Below are 14893 nucleotides of genomic sequence, written 5' to 3'. Positions count from 1 at the left end.
CCACTGCTTGAGCTTCCCTAATTTGATTTCCACAATCAACTTGTTGATAACAAAAAGGGACAATGCTGATAGTTCTTACTTGATCTTACTTCCCCATCTTCAGCTAATACAGAATTCTGAAGAAGCAGGACCAAAACTATCCAAAGAAATGTAATATGGTGAGCCATGTTTCTGTTTTCAATCTACTATTTTGGTCTTAGGATTCCTAAAAAGAAAAAAGAAAAAAAGGAAAGTTAAATATATTAGAAAAATAAAGACAAATAGCCAGCCATTATAAGTTTAAATTTTCAAATTGTAATACCCAGTTGGAGTATACTTAATTTTTACTATCCTTAGAATTCACTTATGTGTCTAAAACAGCCACATTTTAAATATATTAACACAAGAGGACAATGAGTAGGAGCTGATAAAGACCATGATAAGTCTTTTAATTCATAATTATCTTGGAAAAGTATGAAATTTTCTAAAACTTCGGGCTTTGCCCAAAATAATTACTAGAATTCTTCCTTTTAGCATATCTTGTAGAGCCTTGTCAGATTATTTTCATTTTCTCAATGGTTGTCAACATTCTCCTTTTAAATAATGATTTGTATTTAAGAAACACTCAGAGGGTCTCTAGTAAAACTATTTATATGATAAAACAATGATAGGATTTAATTTTTTTAATGGGGTATAATTATAAACATTAAGATCTATTTTATTTGATTCATAACCACTCAGTTATATGACTTTAATGTCTTCTAATTTAGTCCAAGGACTTCACTGCTGGTTAGAATATGGAAAGTTACAAGCAACTATCACTCTCAACAATAAGAACATGACAGATAAACTATAAAACTTTAGTCTTTTTAAACCCAGCAGAAAAGAAAGGATTTAAAGGAAAAATGAAATAAATTCCAAGAGTTATTAATCCTTTATAAGATAGAAGAGATTCAGGGCTGCTTTCATCTCTAGCAGAGTAGGAATTTGCCACAACATGGAAGAAATCAGTTGAGGCTGGTGTGACAGATTTAGAATCCTGACGGGCCCCAGCTACAGAGCGAGTATGCCCCGACCCATGCACTTAACTGAGTGTATGGAGTAGATAAATAATACAGAGAAAGTTGAGAGCAGTATGAGATATAGAACAGCCTAGAGAGATTTCCCCCCACCCAAGCCATTCAGATACCCAGGAAATTCCTCAAATACAAAGCATTGGCTTGCTGAAGGCTCAGGGAGAAGAAACAGAATGGAGGGAAGTCGCTCCAAGGCACTCCAGTCCCTCACTACAGTGAAGAGAGATATCTCAAAAAGCAAAAAGCCAAAAGAAGGACAAGAGGGAAAAATAGACCTCAGAAATACAAAAAGCTGAAAACCATACTGACAAGCTACAAGAAATCTCCCAAAGGTCTCCCAAGATATGAGAAGTAAGAAAATGTAATTTCTGATCAGGAGAAAAACACTCAGTATAAGCAAATCCAGAGATGATCTAAATATCAGAAATATCAAACAGAGTTTGTAAAATGGCCCTGAGAAATATGATAAAGGATCTAATGAATAAGATGGACAACAATGTGCAAAAGCATGGGAAATTCCAGAAGAGAGATGGAAACTAAAAAAGATACAAACTGAAACACTTGAATGAAAATATATCAAAAAAGAATTTATGCAATGGGATTACTTGCATCCATCAGAGGAAAACATCAGTAAACTTGAAGATAAGTCAATAGAAATTATCCAAAATGAAATCCAAAGAGGGGTGAGGGAGAATGATAAAAGGAAGAGAGCATCTGAAATCTATGAGACAATATCAAGTGAGATTGATTTTACACACAAATAATTTATTCTTCAAATGGAAAGGAGAAAGTGAACGAAGAAATATTTGAAAATACAATGGCCAAGAATTTTCCAAATTGACAAAAGCTACCAAAATCAGATCAAAGAAGTTCCATATGCCCTAAGCAAGATACAAAGTCAGTCACACCTTGGTACATCATACTCCAACAGTTGAAAATCAAAATAAAAGAGAAAATTCTTAAAACTAGCCAGAGAAAAGAGACATAATAAGAATCTCAGATGAAAATTTCATAGTAATAAAATGGGCAATGGATCAAAAAGATATAAAAATCCTCAATGTGTAGACACCTAATAAAGCTTCAGAATACAGGGACAATAAAGGGGAAAAAAACTAAAAAGAGAAATAGATAAATTCAAATCACAATGTGAGATTTTAACATCCAGTTTTCAGTAATTGTTTAATTAGAAAATAAACTAGTAATGATACAGAAGTTTTGAAAAACATTATCAACCAACTTCACATAGTTGACATTTATAGAACACTCTGCCTAACAACAGCATAATATACATTCTTTCGTTCTGCATATGAAAGAGTAACCAAAATAGACCATATGGTGGAGAAAAAACAAGCCTCAAATTCCAAAGAAATGAAATTACACAGATTATCTTCTTTGACCTAAATGGTATTAAATGTGAAAAAAATCCCATAATAGTTGGAAATTAAGCAACCTACTTCTAAACAATACAGGAGTTAAAAAGAAAGAAATCCAAGGGGAACTTTAAAAATATTTCACACTAATCAATAATTTTTTTAAAAAATCAAAAATTTTTTTTAAAGATTTTTTTTTCCTTTTTCTCCTCAAAGCCCCCCAGTACATAGTTATATATTCTTCACTGTGGGTCCTTCTAGTTGTGGCATGTGGGACGCTGCCTCAGCGTGGTTTGATGAGCAGAGCCATGTCCGTGCCCAGGATTCAAACCAACAAAACACTGGGCCACCTGCAGTGGAGCGTGAGAACTTAACCACTCGGCCACAGGGCCAGCCCCTAAAAAGTCAAAATTTTATGATGCAGCTAAAGCACTGCTTAGAGAGAAAGTTTAGCTTCAAAAGCATGTATTAGAGAAAAAGAAAAAATCAATATCTAAGCTTTGACCTAAGAAGCTAGAGAAAGTACAACAAATTAAACCCAAAAAAGTAAAAGAAAGAAAGTAATAATCAGTGAAATAGAAACTTGAAAAACAATTAAAAAAATGAGTTAATTCTTAGAACAAATGAATATAAATCCTAGCAAGAATAATCAATAAGACAGAAAACATAAATTTCCTCTGTCAATATTGAAGTAGGGGATGCCACTACAGATCCTACTGACATCAAAAGGTGAAATGGACAAAGTCCTAGGATAAACTGCTTTTTGAAACTGGTCTAAATTGAAATTACCTATTAAAGATATTGAATTTTTAACCAAAAGTTTTCCCAAAAAGAAAAGTCTAGATACAGATAGTTTCACCAGTAATTTCTACCAAACATTTAAGGAAAAAAATAATACTAATCAAACTCTTTCATGAAATGAAATTAAGTGAAAATAGAGGAGGAATGAACTCTCCCCAACTTTTGGTATGAGGTCAACACAATCCTAATAGAAAACTAGACAAAGATACTACAAGATAAGAACACTATAGTTCATAACCCTTCATGAACAAGAATGTAAAAATCCATAATGAAATATTTCCAAGTCAAATCCAGCAATATATAAAAAAGGTCATGATCAAGTGACATTTATCCCAGAGTTGCAAGATTGATTTAACATTCAAAACTCAACTGTTATAATTTACTATACTAAGAAACATCACACGAACATCTCAATTTACGTAGCTAAGGCATTTAACAAAATTAAACACCCATTCATGATAAAAACTCTCAGTGAACTAAGAATAGAAGGGAACCTGATGAACGTCATCTACGAAAAATCTACGGCTACCATCATATTGAATGGTGAAAGACTGAATGCTTTCTCCCCAAAATCACTAAGAAGTTAAGGATATACTGTCACATCACTTCTGTTAAAAAATGTACAGGGAGTCCTAGCTAGCACTATATTCAAAATGAAAAATAAAAGACACAAAGGCCATAAAGAAAGAAATAAAACTGTACTCATTTACAGACAACATGATTATCTATGTAAAAAAAATTTTTGAAATCTACCAAAATACCAGCAGAACCAGCAAGTGAATTTAGCAAGGTCATAAGACACAAGGTTAATAGTAATTTTTTAAAGTGTATCTATATACTAGCAACAAAATTGGGGGGAAATTGTAATATTATATTCAATAATATCAAAAACATCATAAACCTAGAAATAAAGCTAATGAAAAATGTCAAATACCTCTAGACTAAAACGTATAATACATTGTTGAGAGAAATTAAAGAAAGCAAATAAAAAGAGAGATCTATATTCATGGATTGAAAGACTCAGTATCAGTTATATATCCATCCTCCTCAAATTGACCTATAGCTTCAACACAATCCCAGCCAAACCAGTTTTTAAAGAAACTGACAAACTTATTCTAAAATTTATATAAAATGCAAATGATTTTGAATTAGAACAATCTTAAATGAAGAACACTCTTGAATAATGAACAATCTTCATTAAGAATAACTAATTTGAAGAATCTACACTATCTGATTTTGACTTACTAAAAAGCTACAATAATCAAGAAAATATGCTATTGGTGTAGGGATAAATGTATACAATGGAACACAATAGAGTTCAAAAATAGATCCACACTTACACGGTCAACTGATTTTCAGTTAAAGTGTGAAGGTAATTGAATAGGAAAGTCTTTTCAATAAGTAGTGCTGAATCAACTGGATAAACAGAATAAAATGAACCTTGACCCCATGTCATTCAATATACAAAAATTAGATGAAGCATAGATCTAAATGTTAAAGCTAAAACTATAAGGCTTCTAGAAAAAGACATAAGAGAGTATATTCTCGACCTGGAGATAAGGCAAATGTTTGTAGGATACAAAAACCACTAGCAATTTTAAAAATGGATACTTTAGGGTGGGGCCCAGTGACGCAGTGGTTGAGTTCATGGGCTCTTCTTCACGGCCTGGGGCGTGTGGGTTTGGATACCAGGTGTGCACCCATGTACCACTCATCAAGCCATGCTGTGGCAGCGTGTCACATACAAAATAGAGGAAAACCGGCACAGATGCTAGCTCAGGGACAATCTTCCTCAAGCAAAAAGAGGAGGATTGGCAACAGATGTAAGCTCAGGGACAATGTTTCTCAAGCAAAAAGAGGAAGATTGGCAACAGATGTTAGCTCAGGGACAATCTTCCTCACAAAAAAACAAAAGGATACAAGGATACGTTAGACTTCACCAAAATTAAACATTCTCTTCCTCAAAAGACACATTAAGAATGCAAGCCAATATTCAGAATAAAATACTTATGAAAAATGACTCATATCCAGAACCTACATAATTTTTAAAAACTCTTACAAATCATAGCAAAAAGGAAAACAATCCAAGTCCTGAACAGACACATTACATAAGATACAGAAATGGCCAATAAGCATATTACATGGTACTCATCAATAGTCATTAGAGAAATGTATATTTGAACAAGATATCATTCATGCCTTCTAAAATGGCTGAAATTAAAAGAATGACAATACCAAATATTTATAAGGCCATGTGGAAAAACTGGAACATATACATTGCTGCTGAGAATGAAAAATGATATAAGCACTTTAGAGAACTGTTAGGTTCAGTTCTTAAAAGATAAACTATGACCAGCAATTCTTCAGCTAGGTATGTTAACCTAGAGAAATGAAAATGTGGGCCCACAAAAAGACTTGCACGATATTTATAGTAGTTTTATTCATAATAATCCCAAACTAAAAATAATTCAAACACTATTGACAGGAGAATGGATAAACAAGTTGCGTGGTATATTCACATAATGGAATAACGCATAGCAACAAAAAATAATGAACTACTGCTACACCCAACAACATGAATAAATTTTAAGTACGTTCTACTTAACGAAAGAAGCCAAACACAAAAGAATACACAAAGCATGATTCCCGTTACACGAAGTCCCAAAACACAAAAGTAATCTCTGGTGTTAGAAGTCAGGAAACATTTGCCTTTGATGGGAGGAGCCAACTGGAAAGGGGCGCAAACAATCTTGCTGATGATAAAAATATCCTACATTTGCAGTGATGATATTCGGGCATAAAAATTTCTCTAAGGCTGTTAAAAGGAAGGCTTAACAACTGCATGATTTGTTGTATACAAATTATACCTTAATGAAAAACAAAATCATTCCGACATCATCACTGCCATTTTTCAACTTAGGCTGGCCCCTCTGGACAAAGAGCTTGAAGGTCAGAAAAGTTAGCGAGAAGCGTTCCTGGTGAGTCATCACCAGGATGTGCTGTTTATGGCAACAATGTGTACTAATGAATGTTCACTAACTTCCTTCCCAAAAACCTCAAAATTAAATTCTTCTGCTCCTCTGCCAAAAACTCCTCATTATTTCCATGTAGTACCTAATTTCTTCAGAATTCTTGGGCTAAAGTTAGCAGTCTAATTTCATTATATCCTTGATTGACAACCATTAAAGTAGACAATATGAAACAAGCATTAAATACATGCTACTGCCATGTTATTTTGAAACATAATTGAAACTGTGGAAACATAAGTGGTATGCTTATAAATATGTTTTACAGCTATTTCATTGTACATATGCGTATAGACAATGCATATAAACTGAGGCATATCAAGATTTAGCATTTGCTTCCATCACCTGGGGAACTTGTTAAACATATGGATGCCCTGGCCCTACCTAATAGCTTTAGATTGTAGGGCAAGAGACCAAACATTTAAAAAAACAATTCCCATATGCTAATGTACACCAAAGTCCTAGAAATTCTGGTATAAGCAATGAAAAATGATAAGAAAAAAAAATACTCCTATGGGTCCTATTCACCAAAGCAGTGAAGTAAGTTAGCAACCCCAAATAGAAAAATATAACTCAGAGAATCTCTACAAGCAAAAATGTCTAAAAGTTCGCTACTCAAAGAGTAGCAACAGATGTTTAGTATCTTCATTTCTCAAATGTTAACATGTATACAAATCACTTACAGCTCTTGGTAAGATGCAGATTCTTTTTTTTTCCCCTATTGAAGCTTTTTTTAATACATAGGTAACATTGGTTTCTAACATTATGCAAATTTCAGGTGTATGTCATTATGTTTTGGTTTCTGTATAGACTACGTCATGTTCACCACTCAAAGACTAATCACCATCCATCACTGTGCACGTGTCCTATTACCCCTTTCGCCCTCCTCCCTTCCCCCTTCCCCTGCGGCAACCACCAATCTAATCTCTATCAATATGTTTTTTCATTGTTGTATTTATCCACTTGTGAGTGACATCATTTAGTATTTGGCTTTCTCTGTCTGACTTATTTCGCATAGCATAATACCCTCAAGGTCCCTCCATGTTGTCACAAATGGCAAGATTTCACCATTTTTATGGCTAAGCAGTATTCCACTGTGTATATATACCACATCTTTTTTATCCATGCATCCACTGATGGGCGCTTAGGTTGTTTGCAAGTCTTGGCTATTGTGAAAATGCTGCAGTGAACATAGAGGTACAAATATCTTTTTGATATTTGTTTTTGTGTTCCTCGGATAAATACCCAGGAGTGGAACAGCTGGATCATATGGTAGATCTATTCTTAATTTTTTGAGGAATCTCCATACTGTTTTCCATAGTGTCTGCACCACTTTACATTCCCATTAGAAGTGTGTGAGGTTCCCTTTTCTCCACATCCTCTCCAACACTTGCTATTTCTTGTCTTTTTAGTAATAGCCATTCTTACAGGCAGGAGGTAGCATCTCACTGTAGTTTTCATTTGCATTTCCCTAATAATTAGTGATGTTGAACATCTTTTCATGTGTCTATTGGCCATCTGCATATCTTCTTTGGAAAAATGTCTGTTCAGATCCTTTGCCCATTTTTTAATTAGGCTTTTTTGTTGTTGAGTTATATGAGCTCTTTATATATTTTGGATATTAACTCCTTATCAGATATATGATTTGCAAATATCTTTTCCCACTTGTCGTCTCTTCATTTTTTTGATGCTTTCCTTTGCTGTGCAGCTGTAGTCTGCTATAGACTACTTGATGTAGTCCCATTTGTTTATTTTTTCTTTCGTTTCCCTTGCATGGTGAGACATGATATTCACAAAGACGCTGCTAAGACTGATGAAGAGTGTACTGCCTATGTTTTCTCTTAGAAGTTTTATGGTTTCCAATGTTACATTCAAGTCTTTCATTCATTTTTAATTAATTTTTGTGAATGGTGGAATGGTCTACTTTCATTCTTTTGCATGTGACTGTCCAGTTTTCCCAACACCATTTATTGAAGATACTTTTCTTTCTCCATTGTATGTTCTTGGCTCCTTTGTCAAAAATTAGCTGCCCATAGATGTGTTGGTTTATTTCTGGGCTCTCAATTCTGTTCCATTGATCTCTGTATCTGCTTTTATGCCAGTACTATGCTGTTTTGATTACTATAGCGTTATAGTATATTTTGAAATCAGGGAGTGTGGTACCTCCAGCTTTGTTCTTTTTTCTCCAGATTTCTCTGACTATTCAGGATCTTTTATTGTTCCATATAAATTTTAGGATTCTTTGCTCTATTTCTGTGAAGGGTGTCATTGGGACCTTGATAAGGATTGCATTGAATTTGTAGACTGCTTTAACTATGTTAATTCTCCCAATCTAAGAGCACAGAATATCTTTCCATTTATTTGTCTCTTCCTCAATTTCTTTCAACAATGTTTTATAGTTTTAAGCATACAGGTCTTTCACCTTTTTGGTTAAACTTATTCCTATGTATTTTATTCTGTTTGTTGCAATTGTAAATGAGATTGCATTCTTAATTGTATTCTCTTTCTGCTATTTTGTTGTTAGTGTATAGAAATACAACCGATTTTTGTATGTTGATGTTGTACCTAGCAACTTTACTGTATTTGTTTATTATTTCTAATATTTTTGACAGATTCTTTAGGATTTTCTATATATAAAATCATGCCATCTGCAAATAGAGACAGTTTTACTTCTTCCTTTCCAGTCTGGATCCCTCTTATTTCTTTCCCTTGCCTGATTGCTCTAGCTAGGATTTCTAATACTATGTTTAAAAAGAGCGGCAAAAGTGGGCATAGTGGCCTTGTTCTTGTTCTTAGAGGGATGGCTTTCAGTTTTTCACCATTGAGTATGATGTTAGCTGAGGGTTTGTCACATATGGTCTTTAAAATGCAGATTTTGATTCAGTAGGTTTGGTTTATGGTCTAAGAGTCCTCATTTCTAACAAGCTCCCAGGTAATGCTGATGCAGCATAAAATCCATAGTTGTCTGCCTCAGTGCTAGTAAATGGGCCTCTAAGGAATACAGGAATATATGCCGCTTTCAACATAGACAATTCTGTTTTGGAAAAGTTAACCTTTTAATGCTATATACATAGTTCTTAATGGATAATGGGAAAAGAGGAAATTACTTTTGACAGAAGGTAGGAACATAGGAATTTAAACTGAGCTCACCTGTTAATGCGGAATATACACTAGGCTACATATATACCAGGCAATCCAGGTTATAGATTTAACACTACCACTAACTATAATTTATCTTTCTTACAGTGTTGTAATGTTCAAAGAAAAAAAGGTAAAACTGGTGATCTGTAATTTTCCTTTCAACTACAAAAATAATGACCCATATTCTCTGACCTCACAGGATTATTATGATAATGAAAATTTATAGTTTACAATGCTTGAGACACACTATTTCATTCAATCTTAGGAAGCCTGGAGGAAAATAAGGCTTACCTAGGTAATATGGCTTGCCTATCACATGCACTGTAATAAACAGACCCAAAACTTATCTTCAGGTTCTCTCACTCCAGAACTCTGTCCACTTTATTCATTCAACAACAAATATTTATCAAATGCCTATTATGTGACAGATAATCTTTTAGGTGCTGGGAATTCAGAAGTGACCAAAATTAGATAAGGAATCTGCTGTCACTTGTTTATGTTCCAGGGACTAAATAAATAAATGAGTGAGATAATTTCATAGTGGCAAGTGCTATAAAGAAATGAAAACAGTCATGTATAACTCGGGACCAGGAGGAAAGGAAGGGCTCCTTCAGATTTGGAGGCCAGAGAAGGCCTCTGAAAAGGTGCCCTTGAAGCTGACACTTGAGTAACGTGAAGAGCCATCCTTGCCCAGAACTGAGGACAAACTTTCCCTTCTGCAGATGGAGAGAGCTGGGTGGGTTCTAGGAACAGAGGGAAGGTCAGAGAAGCATGAGTGTGGGAACAAGAGGAGGATGGAAGGCTCTAAAGCGAAGTAGCAAAGACCCCATGTAGTGTGTTAAACTGAGAGCAGTTCTCCCCAAACCGCAAAGTGAATCCAATGGAGGATTTTAACCAGGGGTGCATGACAATCAGGTTTTCACACTAAGATCATCCCACTGTCAAAATCAAAGAGCTCTGTAGAATTTAACAATCATTGATTCTCAGAGAAAGCAGGAGAGAGATCAATTGATTATTATTCTCTTTTTCATGTCTCTTCCATTTCCTTATGTGTTGTATCATATTCCACTGTCATTGTCACTTATATTTTATTAAAACCAACATAAATACTTGAGAATAATTTCTAAGAACAGTGGATACAAATGAAAGCAAATTCCTTGTCTCCTTGCAATTAACATGTCTTTCATTGGGTCCACAGTTAAGGCATGGAAATTAGTGTGCAGAGCCACCAGGAATGTAATAAAAGCTTTCAAGACGAGGGACTGTCAGGAAAAATGCCATCTCAAAATGTGGTCGCTACGCTTAGTTGTAAAACCTTCAAATAAAATTAAAGACTAAAAGTAGTCCCCTCTTGAGACACTAACACGCATACTTATTTATAGGCTCTGTCTTGGAACTAAATTGTAAAACAGGAAAAGGTAGAGAGACTGAATTCTGGTCCCCATGTTTTCATGCACACACACATACATCTATTGTGTTCTATATTTCTGACATTAAGGTAGTAGAAGGAAGCATCAATTGGGACAGACAGAATTTAGAAGAGCAATATGCTGGCAAACCAGTAAAAGAATTAAGAATTAATTCATGTAAATATGGGTGTATGCAGAGTTTGGTTTGTTTGAGTTACCGTGAAGACAACAGAACTCTAGTTATAACTTCTGGAATTTCATAGGCCAAATCACGCCCCCAAGATATGCAATTAATCAATGCCACCTTGATTGTGTATAACAACTTATGGTTAACTAAATAATTGACATTTGTTATCCTATTTCTCTAAACAACAATCTAGTATGGTAGGCAGACAGGTAATTATAAATCACCATTTTATAGATAGCTAATGGATTCAAAGAAGCCATTATTTTACACATTGCAGAGCTTGCTTTCACACTGCAGAGTGGGTGACTGCTTTCTTGGTTCGTTTGTAGAGTACATTCCACCGCACCCATTAAAGCCGGGCAAGACAAAGTGAACTGCAGTAACTCGGCGGTTTGTAGTTTGGTGGAGAGGTTTAAAATCCCATCCGGCCACAGCAGCTTCTACGTATTCAAGCAATAAAAGAATATCCATGTCTGTGTAACCATTCGAAGTAAGACTGTTAAAGAAAGCCAAGGAGCATGGAGTACACTGTATTTTATTTGCCTGTGCCAGTAAATCCACTGAAATCAGGCTATGCAATTCTGTTGGTAATTTTAAGCTGTGCTTATAAATGTAGCCCTTTTTTTTTTACTCCTAAATTCTTCTTACACAACACATATTTGCCTAATTTTTATTTTTCTCTTAAATCTTTAATTTTGACGATAAAGCATCAAAAAACTCAAGACATAAATTCCCAAAGGGAAAGCTAACATCTAACGGGTCAAAATTCTCCAGTTACCTAATCTTCCAATTCATCCACAATGCACCAAAAAAGATGCTGGCTAACAAGTCATGAGGTGTGAGTTCTAGATCTAGATATGCCTTGTTTGCCTACTTAGAAAATAAAATGTAAGCAAATGAAAAGTTAAATAGCAATACAGGATAATAAACACAAAACAAATGGCACAGACAAAAGAGGAGCTAGGGTGAAAGGAAATGGGTGGAAATGAGCAATTCACGTTGATATGAACAAAATTATCAATAAGCAACTCTAGTACCCCAATTGTGGTTTCTAAATACCATTTCTCATTAAAGGGAACCAGGGCTTTTTTGGGAAAATAGCAGATTCCAGATCTGGGTACACGAGATAGAGGAATCTTGTCATTCTGAAAACAAGGAAAGTCTCAAAATCTACTGGGATTAGATCAAAATCACCCGAGAGCTAAGTTGAGGGACTCCTATTGGCTAAAGATGAAACCATAAGGTCATTAAAAATGATAATAATGACAACGGATTGAAATTAACAATTTATTAAACCTATGAGTTCATAATGATAAATATCAACAACACCATGGGTCACCTTTGAAGGTTGTCAGGATACAAATTAAGATGTCAGGGTACATCCATGTAGAAAAAGTAGGATAAATGCTTGATTCTCTTTCTTTCTTTGTACTTTTTCTACATGGATGATATTGCAGAGTAATAAAACAGTTAATGAGGTGGCCGCCACCGCCTCTAAGAAGATGGCTGTGCCTCCCACCTATGCTGATCTTGGCAAATCTGCCAGGGACGTCTTCACCAAGGGCTATGGATTTGGCTTAATAAAACTTGATTTGAAAACAAAATCTGAGAATGGACTGGAATTTACAAGCTCAGGTTCAACCAACACTGAGACCACCAAAGTGACGGGCAGTCTAGAAACCAAGTACAGATGGACCGAATATGGTCTGACGTTTACAGAGTAATGGAACACCGACAACACACTAGGCACGGAGATTACTGTGGAAGACCAGCTTGCACGTGGACTGAAGCTGACCTTTGATTCATCCTTCTCACCAAACACTGGGAAAAAAAATGCTAAGATCAAGACAGGGTACAAACGAGAGCACATCAACCTGGGCTGCAACGTGGACTTCGACATCGCAGGGCCTTCAATCCGGGGCGCCCTGGTGCTGGGTTATGAGGGCTGGCTGGCTGGCTACCAGATGAATTTTGAGACCGCGAAGTCTCGAGTGACCCAGAGCAACTTTGCGGTTGGCTACAAGACTGATGAATTCCAGCTTCACACTAATGTAAATGATGGGACAGAGTTTGGCGGCTCCATTTATCAGAAGGTGAACAAGAAGTTGGAGACTGCTGTTAATCTCACCTGGACAGCAGGAAACAGTAACACTCGCTTCGGAATAGCAGCCAAGTATCAGATCGACCCTGACGCGTGCTTCTCGGCTAAGGTGAACAACTCCAGCCTGATAGGTTTAGGATACACCCAGACCCTAAAGCCAGGTACCAAACTGACGCTGTCAGCTCTGCTGGATGGCAAGAATGTCAACGCTGGTGGCCACAAGCTTGGTCTAGGACTGGAATTTCAAGCATAAATGAATACTGTACAATCGTTTAATTTTAAACTATTTTGCAGTGTAGCTACCTTCAGAGTTTAGTGTACCTTTTAATGTTGTATGTCTGGGATGCAAGTATTGCTAAATATCATGTTAGACTTCCAGGTTAAGGATGATTCAGCTTTAAAGTGTTACCCTTTCAGAGGTACAGAAGAAACCCAATTCCAAAAAAGGTCCTTTCAGCTGTAGACTTGGGGGAACTTGGTGGCCCCTCTAGAGATGTCAGGTTTCTTTTTTATCTAGAAATGGCTGCAAGTGGAAGCTGATAATTTGTAGGCACTTTGTAAATTCTTATTGAGTAAATGAATGAAATTGTGACTTCCTGAGAATTGAACCTTGGTTTCCTACCCTAATTGCGAGAGGCTTATGGTTTGATGGTGTGTACAAACTCATCTGAAAGGGACTTTTTTGGACAGATCTTCATGACCTGTTTCCACCCCAGTCCATCACCTCTTTTAGTCTGCAGGGCGTGGTGGCTGTTTGTTTTGTGCCATTTTGGGGTGGAGAAGGTGGATGTGATGAAGCCAATAATTCAGGACCTAATTCCCTCTCATGTTGTGGTTTTTTTGCCCTTGCCCTTTGCAGCAGAGTATAAAATAGCTTCTAAGAGCTCCAGCTGCAAGCTGGGAAGAGTCTCTGTGACTGTAATCACATGAGGACAACACTCGGATCTAAATTGGACTTCTGTTGTATTCTCGCCACTCAGTTTATTTTTTAGTAGTTTAATGGGTACATTTTAGAGTCTTCCATTTTGTGTGGAATTCAAATGCTGTAATTAACAGCACTTAAAATAAAACTTGAATAAAATATTGAAACCTCAAAAAAAAAACAGTTAATGAGGCAACAATTAATAAATGCCAGAAGAATAATAGAATTAGAAAATCATATTTTGCAATCTCTAATGAAATAACACATCTAGGCAAAGATCTAGGCAAGTGCTGCTAATATTATTAGGTAAAAGGTTAGAGAGGAAATTAGGACAGATGCATTAGGCTTGACTACACCTGAACCCACTCATCTACCTTAGCATCATTAAAATAGAATAAGACATATGTTCCTCCTGACATGACATAATAGGATGAGCACATTTCCATCTGTGAAATATTTTTGGCCAATAAAAAGTAAAATCAGAATCTACTCAAGTCTTTTTATCTACCCAATTATAAGACATTTGGGAATGTGTTAAATGACACCAAGAGGATGAAATCAGTGAAATCTAAAAAGTGAAAAATTATACAATTAATAAGTAAATGGCATGAAAACAAAAGTAAGGGGACTTAAGAGACACATCAATTAAACGCAGTTGTGGATTTGGTTGGGATCCTGATTCAAACAACAAACTGTACACAGATATTTTTGAGACAATCAGAGAAAACTAAACATGGACTAAATATTAGATGATATTCACCATTTATAAAAATTCACTGGGTGTGATAGTAGCATAGTGGTTGTGTTTGCTTTAGCTTCTTAAATGTTCAAAGAAAAAAAGATAAAACTAATAAAAGTACAAGCCACACAGAGGGAGAAAA

The 14893-nt window shown here is 35.6% G+C and overlaps 2 protein-coding genes across 6 annotated transcripts in view; one reads left to right on the top strand and one right to left on the bottom strand.

The window, feature by feature from the left end:
• COL21A1 (collagen type XXI alpha 1 chain) overlaps positions 1–14893 on the bottom strand; it is a 169141-nt gene that overhangs the window by 112241 nt on the left and 42007 nt on the right. For all 5 annotated transcript variants that reach the window (XM_046640526.1, XM_046640524.1, XM_046640528.1 and 2 more), the window contains one exon: positions 80–205. In XM_046640526.1, the coding sequence (XP_046496482.1) occupies positions 80–167 (88 nt within the window). In that variant the 5' untranslated portion in view covers positions 168–205. The remainder of the gene's footprint in view (positions 1–79; positions 206–14893) is intronic.
• Positions 12485–14078, top strand: LOC124226803 (voltage-dependent anion-selective channel protein 1-like). Its single transcript, XM_046640530.1, is given in 1 exon segment — positions 12485–14078. A coding segment is annotated over 1 exon segment (852 nt). The 5' UTR covers positions 12485–12491; the 3' UTR covers positions 13344–14078.

This window comes from Equus quagga, chromosome 15, assembly GCF_021613505.1.
Source record: "Equus quagga isolate Etosha38 chromosome 15, UCLA_HA_Equagga_1.0, whole genome shotgun sequence".
In the NCBI taxonomy this organism is placed as follows: domain Eukaryota; kingdom Metazoa; phylum Chordata; class Mammalia; order Perissodactyla; family Equidae; genus Equus; species Equus quagga.
This window is presented reverse-complemented; position numbering and strand designations above follow the sequence as displayed.